This window comes from Aulonocara stuartgranti (genome assembly GCF_965226115.1).
Source record: "Aulonocara stuartgranti genome assembly, chromosome: 6".
In the NCBI taxonomy this organism is placed as follows: Eukaryota; Metazoa; Chordata; class Actinopteri; order Cichliformes; family Cichlidae; genus Aulonocara; species Aulonocara stuartgranti.
The window spans coordinates 9,853,757-9,875,931 of NC_138944.1; the positions used below are offsets into that span (position 1 = coordinate 9,853,757).

At 39.7% G+C, this 22,175-nt stretch overlaps 2 protein-coding genes across 5 annotated transcripts in view; one reads left to right on the top strand and one right to left on the bottom strand.

Annotated features, from left to right (window-relative positions):
• aspscr1 (ASPSCR1 tether for SLC2A4, UBX domain containing) overlaps nt 1–7,599 on the top strand; it is a 23,682-nt gene extending 16,083 nt beyond the window's left edge. The window contains exons 14-17 of the mRNA XM_082537481.1: nt 2,342–2,393; nt 2,509–2,578; nt 4,426–4,613; nt 7,344–7,599. Coding sequence (XP_082393607.1) covers nt 2,342–2,393; nt 2,509–2,578; nt 4,426–4,613; nt 7,344–7,354 — 321 coding nt within the window. The 3' untranslated portion in view covers nt 7,355–7,599. The remainder of the gene's footprint in view (nt 1–2,341; nt 2,394–2,508; nt 2,579–4,425; nt 4,614–7,343) is intronic.
• Nucleotides 4,650–21,768, bottom strand: LOC309709058 (UDP-glucuronosyltransferase 2A2-like). Of its 4 annotated transcripts, none has more exons than XM_082537485.1 (8): nt 20,676–21,768; nt 10,897–11,377; nt 10,628–10,776; nt 10,412–10,543; nt 10,123–10,210; nt 9,188–9,407; nt 8,700–8,997; nt 4,650–5,698 (listed from the first exon to the last, which is right to left on the bottom strand). In XM_082537485.1, exons 1-7 carry the CDS (start codon nt 20,925–20,927, stop codon nt 8,718–8,720), a joined length of 1,602 nt encoding a protein of 533 aa, XP_082393611.1. In that variant the 5' UTR covers nt 20,928–21,768; the 3' UTR covers nt 4,650–5,698; nt 8,700–8,717. The 4 variants fall into 4 exon arrangements, with proteins under 4 accessions (XP_082393611.1, XP_082393610.1, XP_082393608.1 ...); XM_082537484.1 differs by having other exon boundaries at nt 4,650–5,769; XM_082537482.1 differs by having other exon boundaries at nt 4,650–6,615; nt 20,676–21,765.
• Between the last annotated feature and the right edge of the window lie 407 nt (nt 21,769–22,175).

Sequence of the window (22,175 nt, forward strand, 5' to 3'; positions counted from 1 at the left end):
GAATTCTTCTGAAGAGTTTTGGTCCAGATTTTTTTTAAATGTCTGGTTTCTGTCTTATTATGTCTTTGCACATATGCAGTTTATGTGGACAGAGATGACCTCTACCATGAAGTTCTTCAGGCACATGTAGGAAACCGTTACCTGTTGGGAGGAACTGAACAGAGCCCAGTCTCTACATGATTTAAGTCATTTTGGATCCAGGACAAAGTACAGTCCTCACAAGGATAAAAGCAGGTTGTCGAGAGTGACAAGAAGTGCAGTTACTTATATTCACAAGCTGTAGCAAACATATATTCAGCAGACACATCTTAAATACAGCAGTTAACTTTGCTTTTTAACACGAATATCTAATCGATCAATCAAATAGCAGCATCTCAGCACATTCAAGCAGGTAGACGTGGTCAAAACGACGACCCGCTGAAGTTCAGGCCGAGGATCAGAATGAGGAAGAAAGTGTCTTTGAATGTGGTACGGTTGGAAGACAACCCCAGGTGTCACTTCTGTCGGCTAAGATCAGGAAACTGATCAGCAAGTCACACATGCTCAACAAAATTGAGCAATAGAAGATATAGAGGATATTTTCTTGCTGCACTTTGGGAGCCTTCACACCAGCTGTTTGGATGGAAAAGTCTGGATGGGTTTATAACGGGGGTAAACAGCATTTCCACCTCCTTTTTTAAATTTTGCTTCTGATCAATATACATTGTTGATGCGAGTTTTGAGATCATTTAAAGGATGATTATTAGAGATTTTAGTAGTATTGGTAAGAACTGTTGAAAGTCGGGATTCAGAAAGTGGATTTTAAAACGCTGCGGTGCTTAGACTGTAATTTATGTGAAAAGATGCTCTAAGTGTTGTATTTTAGTGTTCTTGGTTGTCACATATAAATCTAAAAAGATTTTTAGGAATGGTTTTGGTTGCTGATGGTCTCTGTCACCTGCTTATGAGTCAGAAAATGTTTATGAAGTTTCATCTGTGAGACTGAAGGAAGCTATTGAACCTCTCTTTTTCAGGGCATTTGTTTACGTGGTAATAAAGCTCTTTAGGAGGCACATGTCACTTTCTCACAGCTCTGCACGTATGTGTCTGTGATAAACGGATCAGTTCTTTCAGGATTCCTGGAGCGGAGCGTCTGCTGCTCATCAGTGTGTCGTAAGAGGATCTGTTAACTAGATGAAGGAAGAGGGAAAGCAGCAGAAACATCTTTAGGACTTTAGTGTTTTTAATTTTGTTTTAATGTCTTACATACACACTTACCAATAAAAGGCCTTTTGAAGTCGTGAATCGTCTTAAATTCAGCTCGGATGGGTCGTAAACGTTTTAATTAAAAGAATTTCCAGAACCCACCACCACTATTTCTACACACTGAGGTTTCGTAAGAGTAGGTAACATTAGCTAGCTTTAACTCATGCCTAAAAAACAATACAAATACAAAGAGGCACAAATTCTCAAGCCAGGCGTGGGTCAGTTTAGATCGTTTGGCCTCGAGGTTTACGACACACTGATGAAAAACCCTGATGATGATTATATTGAAGAAGGCCTTGTTGGCCAGCCTGCTCGATGGCCTCAGGAAGATGTGAGTGTAACAACGAATGGCTTAATGATAAAGATTAATCTTGGTTTTAAAAGCTGGTGCCTAGAAATCCTCACGACGCAGCAGCACTAGTGTGCTGAGGTCTCTTTTTTTTTCACCTCCTACACCTCATCTTTTTAGATTTTTACTTAATACCCTGATTATTGCATTACATTTAGAATTATTTTTGACTGAGCTCTTTAAGTTTTTTCCTGCTTTCAGCTGCTATCCTCATTTTTTTTTTTTTTTAGACTAATCTAGTCTTAAATTCAGCTCAGACTTATTTACACCTGCAGACATTGCGGCGATGATGACCACTCGCTGAAGCTCCTGTGCAGCAGATGTTGTCTTTCCTTTCTCTTAGTCTGACAGACGTGTGCCCTGCCTGCCTGTCTGTCTGCATTTCCACCTCATAATTGTACGGTTGATAATTTCTGGCTGCAACTGGCCCATTATACCCATTAAGACTATCACTGGAGAGGAATGTGGTGCTTCAGGGGTGAAAGTGTTTTCACTAACCATTTGATTGGTGCTCAATTTGTGGTCTGCTTCAAAGAACCAACGGTTGCTGGTTCAGGTCCCCCGAGCGATGAATCATCCCCAAAAATGAACCTGACTTTGACTTGGATGTGGCGGCAGCTCTCGGTTTGCGTGTAGCGGGAGGTGGTTTTGTTTGGATTCTTTCGTGTTTTGCAGAAATTGTAATGTGTGCCAGACATTTTTAGAAGCTTCCGTTCACTCCTGCTCTGCTCCTCTGTGTGTCTGCAGGCCGACCTGTTTCCTGGTGCGCTCGTGTACTTCGGCTCTGATGTCAAGACAGGTTTTTGTCTGATTTCCTTCTTTCATATGCTGACTTGGATTAGATACTGGTGTATTATCGAGGAATGTAATGTAACAAAACAATAGCTTACATTGTGTGCACGTTTCCTCCACAGATTTTTACATGAAGAGAGAACTGCTCGAATCCCCCGTCTCAGCCGTACAAGCAAACGAGTCCATTGCAAGGTATGTGCACGTGTCCGTGTGTGTTTTAAATGTGCAGTTGGTTGTGTGTGTGTATATATATGCATTTGTATCCCGCAGCAACCAACCTATTTTCCTGTCACAAAGCTGTCATCATTGGAATCCCTTTGAGGTTGTGCCTAAACAGCAGGTGCCCCCATGCGCCCTCATTTCCTACACACGCATACAGATTCTCTCTCGCTCGCTCACACACACAAACACATACACGCACACCATTTTCCAGTCTGTCTAAAGATAGAGCCAGCTTCCCAAAAGTCACCCCCACCTGTTGTCCTTCAGCTCCATTAACAAAGCCTCTGTTTCAGATCACTATCTCGTTTAGCTTCAAGCTCAGGGTTAGTCAAACTTAAATTTTTCCAGCATGTGTGATTCCTCATAACTTTAGAAGTAAAACACAGAGCTAGATTTTCATAGGTTTTAAAGATGAAAAGCCACATTTTTGCTTTTCTTGACGAGTATTTTCTTTCTGACCAACCTTGAACTTCACTGTGATGGAATACATCCTAGTTTCAAAAGCAAAACTCCACCTATTTAAGCAGGATGCACTGGGTTTATTGGTGTAGGTGTTATCCAAGGGTCTTGGTATGCATCCTACTCAGACATGGTGGTGTGCAGTCCTCCAGAAAACCAGCAGTGATGGTTTATAGCCCAGTAAAACATATCAGAGTTCATGAGGTAGAGGGAGAAACGCAAACACTGAAGTGTGAGAACGGACCGTGGCTGCAAATCTCACTTCATCTCATTATATGTTGTAACTAATGTCTTCTCCATGGTTGATTGGAGGACCAACAGCAGTACAGGCAACAGACTAGTTGTTCCACATGTTTTGGATGCTGCCCCCTGGTGACAGCAAACACCTACAACTTGTAGGTGATGGTCTATGAAGTTATAGGCCCGACACACAGCTAGGCCAGATTCCAAAGAGATGTAATTATTGGTGATCTGAAAGTTTAATCTGTTTTTTGTGCTTTAGAACAGTTTGGTTTGGGTTTCAGCTTTCAAACATGCATATGATAGAGGTGGTTAGATCATATGAAAGGTATGCTGTCACTTTTTAATTTTGAAAGTGCTTGTTTGAGCTTTTTTTTTTTCAAACTCTACTCTTTAAGAATTAAGTTCTTAAATATCGTCCACTTCAGTAAATGTTATTCTGTTTAAACAGGGTGACATAAACAGTCAGCAAGCCAGATGTAATCCAGTATCGATATTCAGCTGATATATTGGTCTGTTCATACTTTGGTTATACATGATATACTCTCTGATCCAGCTGTGACAGGTTCAGGTGACAGAGGAAATTACAAAATGCATTTTCTGTAGACAGTAACCGGAAAAATCACCATATGGGATAAATGGTTGGTCAAAACAAATCACTGTATCTGTAAGATTCCCCTTTTCCTACATTCACTCTGTTTCAAGTTTTCAAATTTAGTCGTATCTTTACATGATTGTAGTTTTCATCTATGAAATTAAGGGACAACATTGGTGTTCACATGTTCTTTATGATAGTTTAGACTTATTACACTGATCAACCAACTTTGATGTCCTGAAACAGTTTTTTAAAATCAATTTTCATTGATATGAACTCAAGTGCCCGGATCACAGAGGCCCTCAGGATCAGTGGATGATGTCTCCATAGTTTGGCGAACATTCAGTTTGCGACTATTTTCCTTTGGCATAAGATGGCATGTTGCCTTTACTCACTTTACCAAAATTTATGTGGGAGCAACTAATTATGACTCAGACAAATGTGACAACTTTGTTCAGTGCAGCATCCTCTCATACTTGTGTCATTCATTTTGTTCTCTTTTTTCTTTCCCTTCCTACTTCAGCTGCATGCTCCAGTCCTCAACTCCCTCCTCGAGCTCTGGTGGCTTCAGGGAGCCGCTGCCTCCCCCAGAGCCTACAGTGGAAGCCAGCGGATCCACACAAAACGAGGAAGACCCATTGACACAAACCCAGGCCGCCAAACCTGCCAGATCTGACCCGGGCAAGGTGCCTAAATGGCTCAAACTTCCAGGTCAGGACAGAAAATAGAGCACACATACAAAGAGAAAGGATCTGTGTTTAAGTAACACTGGTTTTTTGGGGTTTTTTTTAATAAAGAAAAGACAATTACAGGTTACAAGGTACAATAACTGTTTCACGCATCTTCAACAGCACATGGAATCAACCCTTGATATCATGAGTGAGGTTCAGCCAAAAAGTTATCAGAAGAAGAAAAAAAACATGGTTGATTTATTATTTCACCCCTTTAAGATCCTCTCCTCGTTCATCTATGGCCCGCTGTGCTGGACTGCTGTCATTTCACACGGACTTCAAATACATAAACATTCACATTAAAAACTTATGAGGAAAAGATTGAAAATTGATCTGAAATTAGTGAAAGAAACTCTGACATTCACAATCACGCCTCTCTCAAATCCCAGTAAGCATCAAACAAATACCAGTTTGAGTCCACTGCCTTCTTTTAGTCCTCGCTGTCGGTTTGAATAATTAAACTTCCAGTCCTGCACAAAGAAAACCTGTAGGCACAGCAGAACTGCACCAAACACGTTAGCTGCAAAAGCTCCTCTAACACATTTAACTCAGAAAGAAGCATTGCCCCCCACCACCCCTTTTTTTATTTAATGTTGAGAAAGAACAGAAGGCTTTGAGGCACACGATTCATGTCATGGTAAACACACACACACACACACACACACACACACAAACCACAAAACCACAGCTAATAGGACATGGCTTTTTGAAAGCTGAATTTGTGATGACTCAGAGGATCAGGATGCATGTAAGGATGATCCAATTAGTTCAGGATGGTCACCCCCTCCAGCCCATGAGACCACTACAGACACTCATCGTGCCCAGGGAGAGAGCCTGCTGCCGGGCCACATCACACAGCACGAGCCCCTGTGGTCTGTCCAGTCCCAGCGCCTCTCTGTTGTTCTACTGTGGTTGTCTCTGGTGGTCACCGTATTGATGTTTTTGTTTGGTACATGGCTCTCTTCTTCTCTGTCTTCATCTTGTTTGTGTTTCTGTTCATTTTATTTCTGGCTGATCTCCGTGTGTGTCCTTCCGCATCTCTGAAGAAAGTCGTGGCTGTTTTGTCTTTCATGAGGAAAGTTAAAAGAAAAAGTGGGGAGGCTGAATCAGGAATTATAGATTCCATGTGTGGACCACTACAGAGGACACACACACACACACACACACACACACACACACACACACACACACACACACACACACACAGAGCATATGAGGCTTGTTGGCATGTCTTCGTTAGTGTGTTCAGTAATGGGCAGAGTGTTTTGATGCTTTCCCGAGGATTCGGTATTAGAGCCAGCACACTTGTAGTGTTCAGCCTTCTGGCGTCTTTCTGGCCCTCGATTAAAGCCCGGCATCTTTTAAACTAAACTTCTTCTCCTTCCTGTTTCATGATGATCTGCCTTGTGTCGTGCTGACTGGATTTATTGCAGGTTTCATGCTGTGAAGGGTGTTTTGAAAAACAGCGCTGGGGTGGATGATACCAGGTTTGTTTTTAACTGGTTTTCATTGCATCCAGGCTCGGTGTTTGTGTATTGATCTGGACAACAAAGCGTGTTTAACATATTCAGGATATGTTTTCCTTATCTGCCTTAATTCACTCTGTCATTAATCAGCACTTGAAGGCAGTCATCAACTTTCTGCGTGTGCATTTTAAAGGACAAGTTACAAACAGTTTACTCCTAAATATCTGTCTTATTGATGCTTGTTGGGTAAAGAAAAAGCTTTTGATGGTCTCTGTGTAACTTCAGATTCAAAATGAGACCGTGGTGAGGTATGTTGTAGGAGTGACAGATGAGTTCAAGGTGGGTGTGGGATCACATCGGGGATCTGTTCAGAGCCCCTTCTGTGTTTGCAGTGATAATGGACAGGCTGAGATCAGGCGGGAGTCTCTGTTGAATATTGTTTTTGCGGATGACGTCTTGATCTGTAGTCAGAGGAAGCAGCAGGTGGAAGAGAGCCTATAAAGGTGGAGGTATGCACTGGAGAAGAGAGGAACGAAAGTTAGTCCAAGCAAGGCAGAACACGTGTGAAAATGAGAAGGAGGCAGGAGTAACAGTGTAGAGGTAGTGAACCTAACGGGTTCAAACACCTGGGTTCAGCCATTCAAAGCAACGGCCAATGTACAAAAGAAGTGAAGGGGAGAGTGCAGGCAGGATGGAGTGAATGGCAACGTTTAAAAATGACAGTGAGAGCAGCAGTGATGTAAGGTTGTGAGACAGTACCACTGATAAAAAGACAGGAGGCAGAGCCGAAAATGCTGAGCTTTGCATTGGGATTGATCAGAAAAGACAGGATTAGAAATGAGTAGACATTTCTCAGCTCAGGGACAGCTCCAACTGAGGGTGAGGACGAAGTCAAGGATGGCCTCCGGCCCTGTGCTGCATTTTTTTTTTTCTCCCCCTCTCGCCCCATTTTCCTGTCTCTCTTTACTATTTCACTATCCTATAAAGGCAAAAATGCCCCCCGAAAAATCTTAAAGATGTAGACACACAGTCTCAAGAAATATATATATTGAGCTGTAAATCAGCTGTTACTGCTGGCTCAAAAGATTTGCATGCATAGAAACACCACTTACTAACAAAAGATAAAATTACATGGTAAAAGAAAGGGACAAGGAGGAGGGGTAGCTAAATGGGAGCTAAGAGAAATACTGTGTATATTTTTTGTTGGCAGTGCGTTTAATTCCTGCTTTCCGTTTCTTCTACAGGTAAGAAGTAAAGCTTCTGCTGTGCTGAGGACCCACCATGACAGACTGATGCAACTTAAATGTTCGCTATGCTTCACTAGAGGCTCAGCTTTGTGACCTGCAGTGGATTTAATCCATCAGAGCTGAAGCCGGGGTTTTAAAATGGTTAAAATAAAGATTGAAATGATTGAATGCGTTAATTGTCAAGAAGATCGGTGTGTTTGATTCCTGCTGAGAGAAAAGTGAAGTGCAAAGTGAATAAAGATTGATGAACAAATGTGTCTGTTGAATTGAATTTGAATTATGCTAGCACTTAATCACATGGTGCCACATCTAGGTAAGTTTGATCAGGATCTGCAGTTAACATTTTCACCATCACCAGGGTAAAGGCTGAATATAATAATGATATTTCTCTTGTTTATTTATTCGTTGCTGTCTACTATTCATATTTTATTCCAGTAAAGTTGGTGTGGAGCACCCACAATTTTCTTGTACATGTACAGTGACAAGGGTTGTTCTATTCTGCAGTTTAGAAATGCCACAAAGTATTGGATTTTGGCATTCAGAGAAGCAGAATAAGGAGACAACATAGGTTTGTGTTGTCAGTGCACCATCTATCAAAGTTGCTACCCCCAAACACAACATGAAAAACAGCTTTGATGATTCTCCATCTGCTTGCATTACACTGCAGCCCTCCTCACAGCAGGCTTAGCAGATAACAGGTGCTGTTTTAAAGGTGAAACGTCCCTGGAGGCTTAAAGACCTTTAGCAGGAAAAGCACAGGTGAGACAAATTTCATTAACGACCGCCCATTTTATGTAAGCGTCCCCAGTGAGCTGCACACTCCACAACCTGGATCACTTTAGTGGTTTAGCAGTCATTCTTAACTGTGTTTCTCCTGCTGAGGTAAACTGTTGAATGTGTCTAGGGAGGGAAAATTTGGGTCAGTTTCTGCAGTCAGAAAATCGATGGACTATTGAAACTTTCTCAGCACATGCCGTCAAGGGAAAGGAAGGACAACTATTTCACCTTGCAGAAGTTTAAACTGGTTTTCAAGTATAATAAATGTTTTCTTCTTTTTGGATGTTTGCAACATTTCTTAAAAGTTTGCAAACTCCTATCCATCCATCTTCTCCCACTTTTTAAGGGGTTAAAGAGGGGCTGGAGCCTGCAGCTCTCATAGGGTAAGAGGCACAGTAGACCCTGGGAAAGGTAAGGAAACTTGCAGTAACCTTCCGTGCTCTGGTTGTAAATCCAGCATGAAGGACAGAGGACAGTGAGGAATGAGACCTCTTGGTCTTCTGCTTTCTGACTGGTTTACCCCCACTGCCATTTCTTCTGCCCCAAGCAACCTATCACCTTTTGCAACGTATTTACCTTCAAAAATATCTTTCTTCAGTCCTCCTTCTCTCTTCCTCCTCGTCGTCTGCACTGCTGCAGGAAGCAGCGTATGACCACCCAACACAACGCAGCGGCAGTCATCAAAGTGATGAGCAGGACAGCGCCTGTGTCCAAGCTGTGGTACTGGAACCAGTTCAGATTATGTGAAGCCAACCGCAAATGCCTAGCTCCACCATGTCGCATAACAAACTCCAACCAGAAGACGGCTGTATTCAGTGGCGTCACCGGCTGGTCGCGGTGCACCGCCGACAGACGCTGCATGCTGGTCTTGTAGCTGTGCATCATGGGAAACGTACAGGAAGTCACATGGCTGTTTCATTGTTAAACAAAAGTGCACTTTTAATGTGATGGAGCAGGGTCAAACACAGGAAATCAAAATTTAGTAACAGGTCCAAGTGCATGGAGATCGGTCTTTGCACAGAAATGTACATAAAATACCTTTTTCACAGTATAATCACCCTTACCTTGGCTGGTTGACGATGGCATGCAGTGCTTCTGCCAGCTCCTCGGCTGTCACTTTGTTGAAGTCGAGGACGATGGCAGTGCCGAGGTGGCTCATACGGTTAAGATTATAAGACTGATCGCCAAACACCGGCAAGCCGACCAGAGGCACGCCGTGAAACACAGCTTCGTACAGACCGTTAGTGCCGCCATGAGTCACGAATGCTCGTGTCTTCGGGTGACCTGAGGGGGGGAAATAAACAAAACTGTAACTGTGAAAGAACCTAACAAATATTTTTGAAAATGTTGGAAAAAATAGGCCGTGTTAGGCTTTTCTTTTGAAATCACACTGAGCTAAATCAAGGTGAAAAGGTTCGCTTTGACTGAAGAAGTGCTTTGAAACTGAAATTCAAGTTTTGCTATTTAAATTTTTTTTTTTTAAAAATGTGTTTCAGAAAACAAATGAATTATTTTGTTGTGGGCGTGTATCAAGAGGAAGAGGCGGGGCACAGACTGATGTTTGACAATTTATAAATTAGCAGTTTGGTTGAAGATGGCCACCACTTCCCAGGCTGACAGCAGCCAACAGGTAAACACTATTTCTGATTATTCTATGATGGAATATATTAACAGGTGAATGTTTGTACCATGTTAATATACATATGTTTAAAAATGTATTATGGCGTCTTTAATTTGCAACAAATGTGACACAGGAGCTGTCTATCATTAGTCTACGCCCTGTCCCTCCCCCTGGTTACACGCCCACAACACAAAAGCAAGGTCACAAGTCTGAAACTTAAAAAAATTTGATTAGAATTATTTTAATTCATTTCTCTTTTTAAAAACATTTTTTATTCATTTTAAACACCACAATAAAATCAGTTTCTAATCACCTTTTCAATTTAAAAAACAAAAACCCCCTTCCATACAATCCTATAATAACATAAATGAGTCACACCGAGCAGATCGTTCTGAGGGATCCAATCAGAAATCTTTATGTTTGGCGCAAGTGCAGGTGGAGCTTCACCACGGTGACGCCAAATCACCTGAAAGGAATGATATACTCATTGGTTCAAAGAACCAACAAACAGGTAAAGTTCTTGCACTCAAAGCACTTTACTGAGCTTTCCTCATTCATCCATTCGTACTAGCACTTTTTCAATGCTTAAATGCTTTAAATACATTCATTCTGCAATGGATGCAGTGATATGATAACCCATATTCTGTTTGCCTGTGAGTGCCCTGACCTTCTGAGGGATTCGTCCTAAGGCGGTGGCGATGACGTTGGTGCGCTCCATCGTCAGATTGGGTACCATGGAGCCAAAAGAAACAACGACTACACCAGGATCACCTGAACTCTGCACAAAAGCCTCCAGGTCCTGTAAGGTGTGACATCATCATTACATCATCATTTAACTGTGTCATTTCAGAATACAAGTACTGTCAATGATCAGAGCCCACACCTCTGGCAGCTGATTGGCGGGTCTGCAGTTCAGACCACCCACGTGTTTGAAGTTGGGTGGGGTTGGCCGTGGCGTATCGATGTCCCAGAACGTCCTGATGAGCCACACGTCAGCCTTCCCCAGAGTCTCACACACACTGGTGGGAGTTCCTGTTTATACAGCAAATAAGGAGTATGACTTCAAAATAAAAGCTTGGATTAGTTTACTTTTATTCCTTATGCCTCATGAATTCAGACAGACGATGACATCAGTATGATTTCACCTCTGACCTTTAATCTCACTGTAGTATTTATCCATCGTCAGCTTCCAGCCCAGTTCGGTTAGCACTGATGACGCCACATATGTCACCAAGTTGATTAGTCTCTCCGTGAACGTCATGTGGTCGTTGTACAGCACAGGAGCTACCGGGACATAAGACGGCAGAAACACAGCGTGGCCACAGTGACGCTCAAAAACACTGCCTAAGCTCAAGCGTAGCGAGATGACGAGCGGCACGCCGAGCACATCAGCCACCAGGTCGCCACACATTACCAAGGAGTCAAGTAGGACGACGTCGAAAGCGGCATCCCGCAGAGTTGCCATCAGCTGATCGTTCTTTAGAATCCCGTCACACTGCTGCCTCCCGAAGTCCAAGCTCCGCCCCATGAAGTCGATCAGCTTCATGGCCACTTGCAGCATTGAGGGGTCGTGCATGGAGAAGTGGATGAATTCCTCCATGGGGCTCAAATATTCCTCCTTGCTGTATGGCACCTGCAGGGAAAAAAACAAAACAAAACCCCCTGATCAAGTTATTGATTCTTGTTAAATATCAACACTTCACAGTTCTTTTGATTCCTCATAGGGATCTGATGGAAGACAACACACTGCTCAGCAGTATCAGTTATCGCCTAGTAAGGGTGTGTTGTGAGTTCAAAGACAAGCACAAACAAATAATGAAAACAGAAAAAAAAATAAAATAAGACTGAGGTCCTATATCAGGAGGCTTCCATGGTAGTGAACATTCACTGAAATATTAAATCAATATCAGATTATCAACATTATTTTAATTTATTCAATGCTGAAATCTGACATTTTTCATCACATTTTTACATTTAACATTGAACCAACAAGGAAATCAGGATTAAAACAGGACTTTGCAGGTATTTCAATCAGTATCAAACCACTGCAAATTATTTAAACCTGTGGGAAAAAATATTATGCATCATGTAAAAAAAGGATAAACATTATCTGTAAACCATTCTGTTACAATTTAACAGTTTTTAAACATTTTTAAGCATAAGGGTTTATCTAATATAAAAATGACAATGAAGATCTTTGCATCACTTAAGAAAAAAGTTTATTTTATAAAAAACATTATTTTCTTTAACATATTACTTTAAATTCCCTGTTTTTTGTTTACACCAGGATGGAGGTGGATATCTGGCGTCCTGCACCACCCAACCAATCTGCAATCAGCTCTCTTTAATTCACACCACAGATTTTCAATAATATTCAGATCTGGGGACTGAGATGGCCATTCCAGAACGTTGTACTTGTTCCTCTGCATGAATGCCTTAGTGGATTTTGAGCAGTGTTTCGGATCGCTGTCTTGTTGAAAGATCCAGCCCCGGCGCAGCTTCAGCTTTGTCACAGATTCCTGGACTATGGTCTCCAGATTCTGCTGACTGAGTGGAATCCATGTGTCCCTCAACTTTGACAAGATTCCCAGTCCCTGCACTGGCCACACAGCCCCACAGCATGATGGAACCACCACCATATTTTACTGTAGGTAGCAGGTGTTTTTCTTTGAATGCTGTGTTCTTTTTCCTCCATGCATAACGCCCCTTTGTTATGACCAAATAACTCAATTTTAGTTTCATCAGTCCACAGCACCTGATTCCAGAATGAAGCTGGCTTATCCAAATGTGCTTTAGCATACTTCAAGCTGCTCTGTTTGTGCTGTGGGCGGAGAAAAGGCTTCCTCTGCATCACTCTCGCATGCAGCATCTCCTTGTGTAAAGTGCGCCGAATGGTAGAACGATGCACAGTTACTCCATCTGCTGCAAGATGATGTTGTCGGTCTTTGGTGCTGGTCTGTGGGTTAACTCTGACTGTTCTCACCATTCGTTGCTTCTGTCTCTCCGAGATTTTTCTTGGTCTGCCACTTCGAGCCTGAACTTGAACTGAGCCTGTGGTCTTCCATTTTCTCAGTATGTTCCTAACTGTGGAAACAGACAGCTTAAATCTCGGAGCAGCTTTCTGTATCCTTCCCCTAAACCATGATGGTGAACAATCTTTGTCTTCAGGTCATTTGAGAGTTGTTTTGAGACCCCCATGTTGCTACTCTTCAGAGAAAATTAAAAGAGGGAAATTTACAATTGACCCCCTTAAATACTGTTTCTCATTACTGGATTCACCTGTGTATGTAGGTCAGGGGTCACTGAGCTTACCAAGCCAATTTGAGTTCCAATAATTAGTTCTAAAGGTTTTGGAATCAACAAAATGACAATAGTGCCCAAATTTATGCACCTGCCTGATTTTGTTTAAACAATTATTGCACACTTTCTGTAAATCCAATAAACTTCATTTCACTTCTCAGATATCACTGTGTGTGTCTCCTATATGATATATTTAACTGACATTTTTTATTGTAACAACCAATGATTTATACAGGAAAATAATGACTATTAACAAGGTTGCCCAAACTTTTGCATCCCACTGTACCTTTGAAGACCATAAGTCACCCAAAACAGCTGTTATATTAAAATATCATAACACCTATGCTGATAATAATCACCATGGCTTATGAGAATTCTGACTGGTTCATACATTTGCCATGACTCGTTGGGATCATTGTCCTCTTCATTGCAGCGTGGACTTTGGATGTTTCTCGAGGAGGATATGGGGGTCATGAAAGCTCCTCTGTAGTTATCCAGGAGCTAGGAACAATTTCTGTGTCACTAATACTGACCTGCATAATGAACCACTTCATGTTTTTTTGTTTTTTTAAGTTATCCTGTCTATGATAACTAGGGGGAAAAGAATAAATAATGAGTTCATTAACTGGCTTTAGAGCTTGATAAAAAAAAAAAAAAGATTAATGTTTGACAAGGATGGCAATCAATGTTGTGCTGTCAGGGCATAAAGGATATTTCCTAGTAAGGTTTTGGAGCTTTGTTACACCAAGCCTGCAGTTCAACCGCCACACTCGGTAGCATCCAATTCTGGGGGTACTGGAAGTAAGACTTGTTATAACAAAACCTTCAGAAAAGTATTAGCATGTTTCAGCAGTGCCATCTACAAATTGTACTCCTTAAGACAGGGTGCACTTTTCAGTTACTACCTTTCTGTATTGTTCTGAATGGCCTATCTGAGCCACAAGTGCATCATAATGCAGGTGCAGTAATCTGTGTCCTTTTTTCAGTTGTGACACCTTTACATGAAGCTTTTCTGAAAACCTTTTCACAGTTTGTTCTAAAAACAAGTGAAGCTTGTGCAAGAAATTTAATTTTCATAAGGAAATCCTGAGTTATCTAAAGGCCTAAAGAGTCCACCAGCTGTATCCAAACCAAAATGATGGTATTCCCCACCATCCATGTTTTATCCCTACCATCCATCTTTGGGTAATTCTGGGTGAAACACATGCAAAATGCCCAAGACTGCAGTCAGTGCCACTAAAGAGACTGAAAATGTTGAAGCACAGTATTTTAAACTTGTTATTAGGAACTCAGTAGTTGGAGCTTCAGCACCACCATCAGTATCAGTATGATGTGAATCAACAGCTGATGTACAGCAGTCGTGAGCTCTGTCCAGTGATACAGAAGTCTCACTGACTTCTAAACTCAGCTAATAGTCCCTGCCATTTCTTTTAACTGGTGGCTTGTGTGCAACTGAGTGACAAATGTCTGAAACCCCCGACTCCACGCCAGCATTGACCTAAGGTTGCACCTCGTTGACCAATGTAATTCCATTATGAGTGCTTTTAAAAACCAGTTAAAAACTTTTCTATTCAAACAAGCCTTTTGTTGATCTACGTATTTTATATTCTTTACATTATTTACATTTAACCTCTTACATTGTGTATAATGTCTATTGATTGTACTGTTTATTTTAATCTTTGTGTACAGTGCTTTGTGACTGCCTGTCTGTGAAAAGCGCTTAATAAATAAACTTTACTTACTTACTTACTAGTAGTGTTGTGCAAGTTCAGACTTTTATAACAAAGGATATTTTAAGGACTTGTTTTAAGGACTTGTTTATCTTACTGTGCTTAACTGGAATCTGAAATAAGACAATGAAAAGATGTTAATAAAAAGAGGGAGAACATAAAATTCAAATACATACTAATTACTTACACATTATCCCCCAGACGTTTCTCGCAAATTCCAATAAAATTTCACCTTCACAATTCCACCCCTATAATACAGTTAAAATACTCTAATTATCTGAGTGTTAGGTTTGTTTTAATGAAAGAGCCCTGAGAATTAATCTAAAGAACTGCTGCTTTATTTCAATCGTTCCACTACTAGTACTTGTGTCTAACAGCTGACCTGTCAGATGTGTAGAAGAACACAAGTTTAAAGTTACCCATTGTCCAAGTATTACTAGCTTTTGCCTCTGAGCAGTGCTGTGTGTAACCTTTTCATTATTAAAGTCAAAGAAAATAATATGATAGACACCTGTGTGCAGCATCAATAAGTTTAAACTGTTTATTTAAAATCCTAAGAAACTAGCAGGGTTGGCTCTACATTTCAAGGCTGTTGATTACAAATATCGATAACACCGTGTAAATTACGGTACAAAGTGCGTAATTGTAAAATAATAAAAACGTAGTTAGAAAATAACATTTTGAAGCAACTTTATAGCCAGCCATTCTTTTTCGCTTATCCTCATCAGGGTCACGGGTGTGAGGCTGGAGCCATAGGGCGAGGGGTGGGGGGTACACCCTAGCTAACAACTTTATAGCATCATTGCTAATATAGCTAGCTAGCTTTATGGAAGGAAAATTCTGAAAATTATGACATGAAAATGTAATATTTTCTCAGATATTGTGTTGTCTAAGAAAAGCATACTTTTCTCCTTCTGTTTAAGCTAACTTGCCCTACTATTTTGTATGGGCTAACTTTAAAAATCAGTGTTATTCTAATGTCATTACTACTACATCGCCAGGTAGCTACTTGTGTCAAGCCAGCCTCCAATTCGAGACTTGCAGTCAAGCCAGCCTCCAGTTTGTTTTACGTTCCCTGTGTATTCAAAGTATTACGGGAATGGATGTGGAAACCGGATTTCAAAATAAAAGCCAACTTCGAGTGAATTAACAGATATGTTAAGAACATAATAACATATAATTTAGGCTTCTTTTTTTTTTACAAACTCTAATGTTAGATCTATATGACACAGCCTTGTACCCTAATTGTGCCCTGTCACTATCAAGGCCATCTTATTTTGGATTTCAAAGTAAAAGCCCTGTGAATCTTCATTTTTGAACTACTCTTTCAATGACTTAATAATGCTCTTAAAAGCAAAAGTCGTATTTCCAAATACTATTTGAACTTTATATCAACACTTTCCAACCACAGTCTTTTTACAGTGATACCATATCAATATCAAGTCAGTCTGATTTTGCCTTTCATAGTAATGGCCCTTTGAAATTGTCCATAATTGACTTAATCTTCTAACGATTCAAAATGCTCTAAAATGAAAAATTCTTGTTTCCACAGGGTAATTCCACCTTAGATCAACAGTATACAGCCCCACAGTGATACCATATCAATATCAAGTCATTCTGATTATGCCTTCCAAAATAAAAGCCTTTTTAAATTGTCCATAATTGACCTAACTTTCGGTGATTTCAAAATGTTTTAAAATGGAAATTTCCTGTTTCCACAGGGTAATTCCACTCCAGATCAACAGTATACAACCTCACGATGTTACCATATCAATATCAAGACATTCTGATATTGCTTTAAAAAATAAAAGCATTTTCAAACTGCCCATATCTGAGTTGCTCCTGGAACAATTTCAAAATGCTCTAAAATGGCACATTCCTGTTTCCACAGGGTAATTCCACTTTAGATCAACAGTATACAGCCCCACAGTGATACCATATCAATATCAAGTCATTCTGATTTTGCTCTCAAAAATAAAAGCCTTTTCAAATTGTCCATAATTGACCTAACTTTCAGTGATTTCAAAATGCTCTAAAAGGGAAAATTCCTGTTTCCACAGGGTAATTCCACCTTAGATCAACAGTATACAGCCCCACAGTGATACCATATCAATATCAAGTCATTCTGATTATGCCTTCCAAATTAAAAGCCTTTTTAAATTGTCCATAATTGACCTAACTTTCAGTGAATTCAAAATGCTCTAAAATGAAAATTTCCTGTTTCCACAGGGTAATTCCACTTTAGATCAACAGTATACAGCCCCACAGTGATACCATATCAATGTCAAGTCATTCTGATTTTGCCTTCCAAAGTAAAAGCCTTTTCAAATTGTCCACAATTGACCTAACTTTCAGTGATTTCAAAATGCTCTAAAATGGAAATTTCCTGTTTCCACAGGGTAATTCCACCTTAGATCAACAGTATACAGCCCCACAGTGATACCATATCAATATCAAGTCATTCTGATTATGCCTTCCAAAATAAATGCCCTTTCAAATTGAGCATATACGGCCTACTTTTTTGACGATTTCAAAATGTTCTTAAACAGAATTTTGCTGTTTCCACAGGATAATTTCACTTTAGTTCAACAGTATACAACCTCACGATGTTACCATATCAATATCAAGTCATTCTGATTTTGCTTTCAAAAATAAAAGCATTTTCAAACTGCCCATATCTGACTTGATCCTGGAACAATTTCAAAATGCTCTAAAATGGAAAATTCCTGTTTCCACAGGGTAATTCCACCTTAGATCAACAGTATACAGCCCCACAGTGATACCATATCAATATCAAGTCATTCTGATTATGCCTTCCAAAATAAATGCCCTTTCAAATTGAGCATATATACGACCTACTTTTTTAACGATTTCAAAATGTTCTTAAAAAGAATTTTGCTGTTTCCACAGGATAATTTCACTTTAGGTCAACAGTATACAACCTCACGATGTTACCATATCAATATCAAGTCATTCTGATTATGCCTTCCAAAATAAAAGACTTTTCAAATTGCCAAGATACGACCTACTCTTTTAAAGATTTCAAAATGCTCTAAAAGTGAAAATTGCTGTTTCCACAGGATAATTTCACTTTAGGTCAACAGTATACAACCTCACGATGTTACCACATCAATATCAAGTCATTCTGATTTTGCTTTCAAAAATAAAAGCATTTTCAAAATGCCCATATCTGACTTGATCCTGGAACAATTTCAAAATGCTCTAAAATGGAAAATTCCTGTTTCCACAGGGTAATTCCACCTTAGATCAACAGTATACAGCCCCACAGTGATACCATATCAATATCAAGTCATTCTGATTATGCCTTCCAAAATAAAAGACTTTTTCAAATTGTCCATAATTGACCTAACTTTCAGTGATTTCAAAATGCTCTAAAATGGAAATTTCCTGTTTCCACAGGGTAATTCCACTTTAGATCAACAGTATACAGCCCCACAGTGATACCATATTAATATCAAGTCATTCTGATTTTGCCTTCCAAAATAAAAGACTTTTCAAATTGCCAAGATACGACCTACTCTTTTAAAGATTTCAAAATGCTCTAAAAGTGAAAATTGCTGTTTCCACAGGATAATTCCACTTTAGATCAACAGTATCCAACCCGACAGTAAAACCATGTAAATTTCATGTTGGTCTGATTTCGCCTTTCAAATTAATGGCCCGTCGAATTTGTCCATATGTGATATACTCTTTCAATTATTTCAGAATGTTTTAAAAATGAAAATTGCTGTTTCAACACATATTGGGTTTTCATTTTGAAAAGCAAAATCAGACTCAATTGATTATGACAGAATTGAATCATAAAGATGATGTAAAAGGAAGCTGAAATTGCCACTAGGTTGTAATTGATAGTACGTTTATATTTTAAGTCTGTGGAAGTCTTTTATTTTGGAAGGCATAATCAGAATGACTTGATATTGATATGGTATCACTGTGGGGCTGTATACTGTTGATCTAAGGTGGAATTACCCTGTGGAAACAGGAATTTTCCATTTTAGAGCATTTTGAAATTGTTCCAGGATCAAGTCAGATATGGGCAGTTTGAAAATGCTTTTATTTTTGAAAGCAAAATCAGAATGACTTGATATTGATATGGTAACATCGTGAGGTTGTATACTGTTGAACTAAAGTGAAATTATCCTGTGGAAACAGCAAAATTCTGTTTAAGAACATTTTGAAATCGTCAAAAAAGTAGGCCGTATATGCTCAATTTGAAAGGGCATTTATTTTGGAAGGCATAATCAGAATGACTTGATATTGATATGGTATCACTGTGGGGCTGTATACTGTTGATCTAAGGTGGAATTACCCTGTGGAAACAGGAAATTTCCATTTTAGAGCATTTTGAAATCACTGAAAGTTAGGTCAATTGTGGACAATTTGAAAAGGCTTTTACTTTGGAAGGCAAAATCAGAATGACTTGACATTGATATGGTATCACTGTGGGGCTGTATACTGTTGATCTAAAGTGGAATTACCCTGTGGAAACAGGAAATTTCCATTTTAGAGCATTTTGAAATCACTGAAAGTTAGGTCAATTATGGACAATTTAAAAAGGCTTTTATTTTGGAAGGCATAATCAGAATGACTTGATATTGATATGGTATCACTGTGGGGCTGTATACTGTTGATCTAAGGTGGAATTACCCTGTGGAAACAGGAATTTTCCTTTTTAGAGCATTTTGAAATCACTGAAAGTTAGGTCAATTATGGACAATTTGAAAAGGCTTTTATTTTTGAGAGCAAAATCAGAATGACTTGATATTGATATGGTATCACTGTGGGGCTGTATACTGTTGATCTAAAGTGGAATTACCCTGTGGAAACAGGAATGTGCCATTTTAGAGCATTTTGAAATTGTTCCAGGAGCAACTCAGATATGGGCAGTTTGAAAATGCTTTTATTTTTTAAAGCAATATCAGAATGTCTTGATATTGATATGGTAACATCGTGAGGTTGTATACTGTTGATCTGGAGTGGAATTACCCTGTGGAAACAGGAAATTTCCATTTTAAAACATTTTGAAATCACCGAAAGTTAGGTCAATTATGGACAATTTAAAAAGGCTTTTATTTTGGAAGGCATAATCAGAATGACTTGATATTGATATGGTATCACTGTGGGGCTGTATACTGTTGATCTAAGGTGGAATTACCCTGTGGAAACAAGAATTTTTCATTTTAGAGCATTTTGAATCGTTAGAAGATTAAGTCAATTATGGACAATTTCAAAGGGCCATTACTATGAAAGGCAAAATCAGACTGACTTGATATTGATATGGTATCACTGTAAAAAGACTGTGGTTGGAAAGTGTTGATATAAAGTTCAAATAGTATTTGGAAATACGACTTTTGCTTTTAAGAGCATTATTAAGTCATTGAAAGAGTAGTTCAAAAATGAAGATTCACAGGGCTTTTACTTTGAAATCCAAAATAAGATGGCCTTGATAGTGACAGGGCACAATTAGGGTACAAGGCTGTGTCATATAGATCTAACATTAGAGTTTGTAAAAAAAAAAAGCCTAAATTATATGTTATTATGTTCTTAACATATCTGTTAATTCACTCGAAGTTGGCTTTTATTTTGAAATCCGGTTTCACAGGGAACAGGGAACGTAAAACAAACTGGAGGCTGGCTTGACTGCAAGTCTCGAATTGGAGGCTGGCTTGACACCAGTAGGTAGCTCTGACGTCACGTAAGAACTACTGCTTGTTATCTGGGTTTCCTCGGAAAATCTGAAACCGAGTAAGATCTGAAGCCCTGGATTGTGTCTTTCAGTTCTGAAGAGTTTATTCTGTTTTTCTGATCAATCTGAGTCTCTTTACTTTTCTTTCTGTTCTCCGTCAGGCTACAAACACGCTGTATAACCGCCAGTGTTACCTTGAAAACCAGGAAGTTGAACTTGGCGGCGTCGCGGCTGTTGTTGTAGTTGACAGTAGGCGATGCATCGGGCACTAGGATGGTGACCGAGTGGTTTTTCTTTACCAGCTCTTCTATGATGGTCCGCATGTTCAACCAATGGCTGAACTCTCCCGGAAAAACCAGAGCATGGCCTCCGTGTACTGGAGCGACAGAATGAAGGAGCAGGAGGGAGAGGGGAAGAAGAAGAAGAGGATACGTGGGAACCTGCATCGTGTGTGAAACACAAAAAGATCCCCAGTGTGTGAGAAAAATCTAATGTCAGATTGCAGCTGCAGGTCCAGAGTGTAGTCTGCCTAGAGGTCAGCTACGAGTTAAGAGCTGCACTCTGACTGGACGACAACACACTGTGATCTACAACTGTAAAACAAAAAGAGGGGCATGCCAAGTCGTGTTTACTCTCACATTCCTTAAAGCAACAGTTATCTTAATCGAAGACCTAAAGGCTTCCTCTGAGCCCATGCCACCTGAAAACACAAAACACGTTTATATTCATAGTTCCACTCACATTTTCTCTGATTTCTCTGATGTTTATCAGTCAGTACTCAGTTCGGATAAAAATATTTACAGTAGGTGACTCTAACCAAAGCCTCAGAATTGCATTTCATATCTGACAGTCTGTGAAAATATAAATAACACCACTCAGAGTAACAGTGTTTGCTGAAAACCCTCTTCTGTGTGACCAACTGTCAGTAATATTTAGAATAGTGAGCAACACAGCACCCAGGAAAAACTCCAGTACTGAAGATTATTTTGAAAATCCTTTATTTTTACAGGTTTCTTACTGAGAGCTTTATACCTGTGAGAATGTTCTAGTGGAATAAGAGAGCTTTATGAGAGCTTTATGGGCTTTATGCTTTAATGTGAGACTGTTTCTGTATAAAAATCCAATTTTAAATTTAGAGTTTTGATATGTAGTCAGCATGAGGTTTATAGCTGAAAGGTTCGGATATAAACAGATGGGTAGAAATCCTAAGGTAACCCCATCAACAACATTACTCAGTTTCATCAGAGTTTAGAACACATTTATGATAGATTACAGATTTGTGACGTTTATTAAAAGCACATTAGTTTTCCATCAACCAAATAAGGCGAAGAACCAGTAGTGTAAAAAACACGGTCGCCAGCATAAAAATGTACATTACCTCAGTGTAATACTGATTATGTCAGTAACAAAAGAGATATAAGGATGGAGCCCTGTGGCACATTTTAGTCATTGAAAGAGAGCCTTAAAAACGTTGGAGACTAAGTTCTACCAAACATGAAACCATTTAATTCAGTGCGTTAATCTGTGTCCAAGCTGCGCCACTGTAACTAGATCAGGTTATATGCAGACGCCGAGCTTCACCATGCTGCATCACATACTCCACCCAGAAAACAGTGGGATTCATTTGCGTCACTGTCTGGTCATGCATCGCTCCTCCCTGAGCCCAGTTCTGTTGGAGGTTTCTTTCTCTTAAT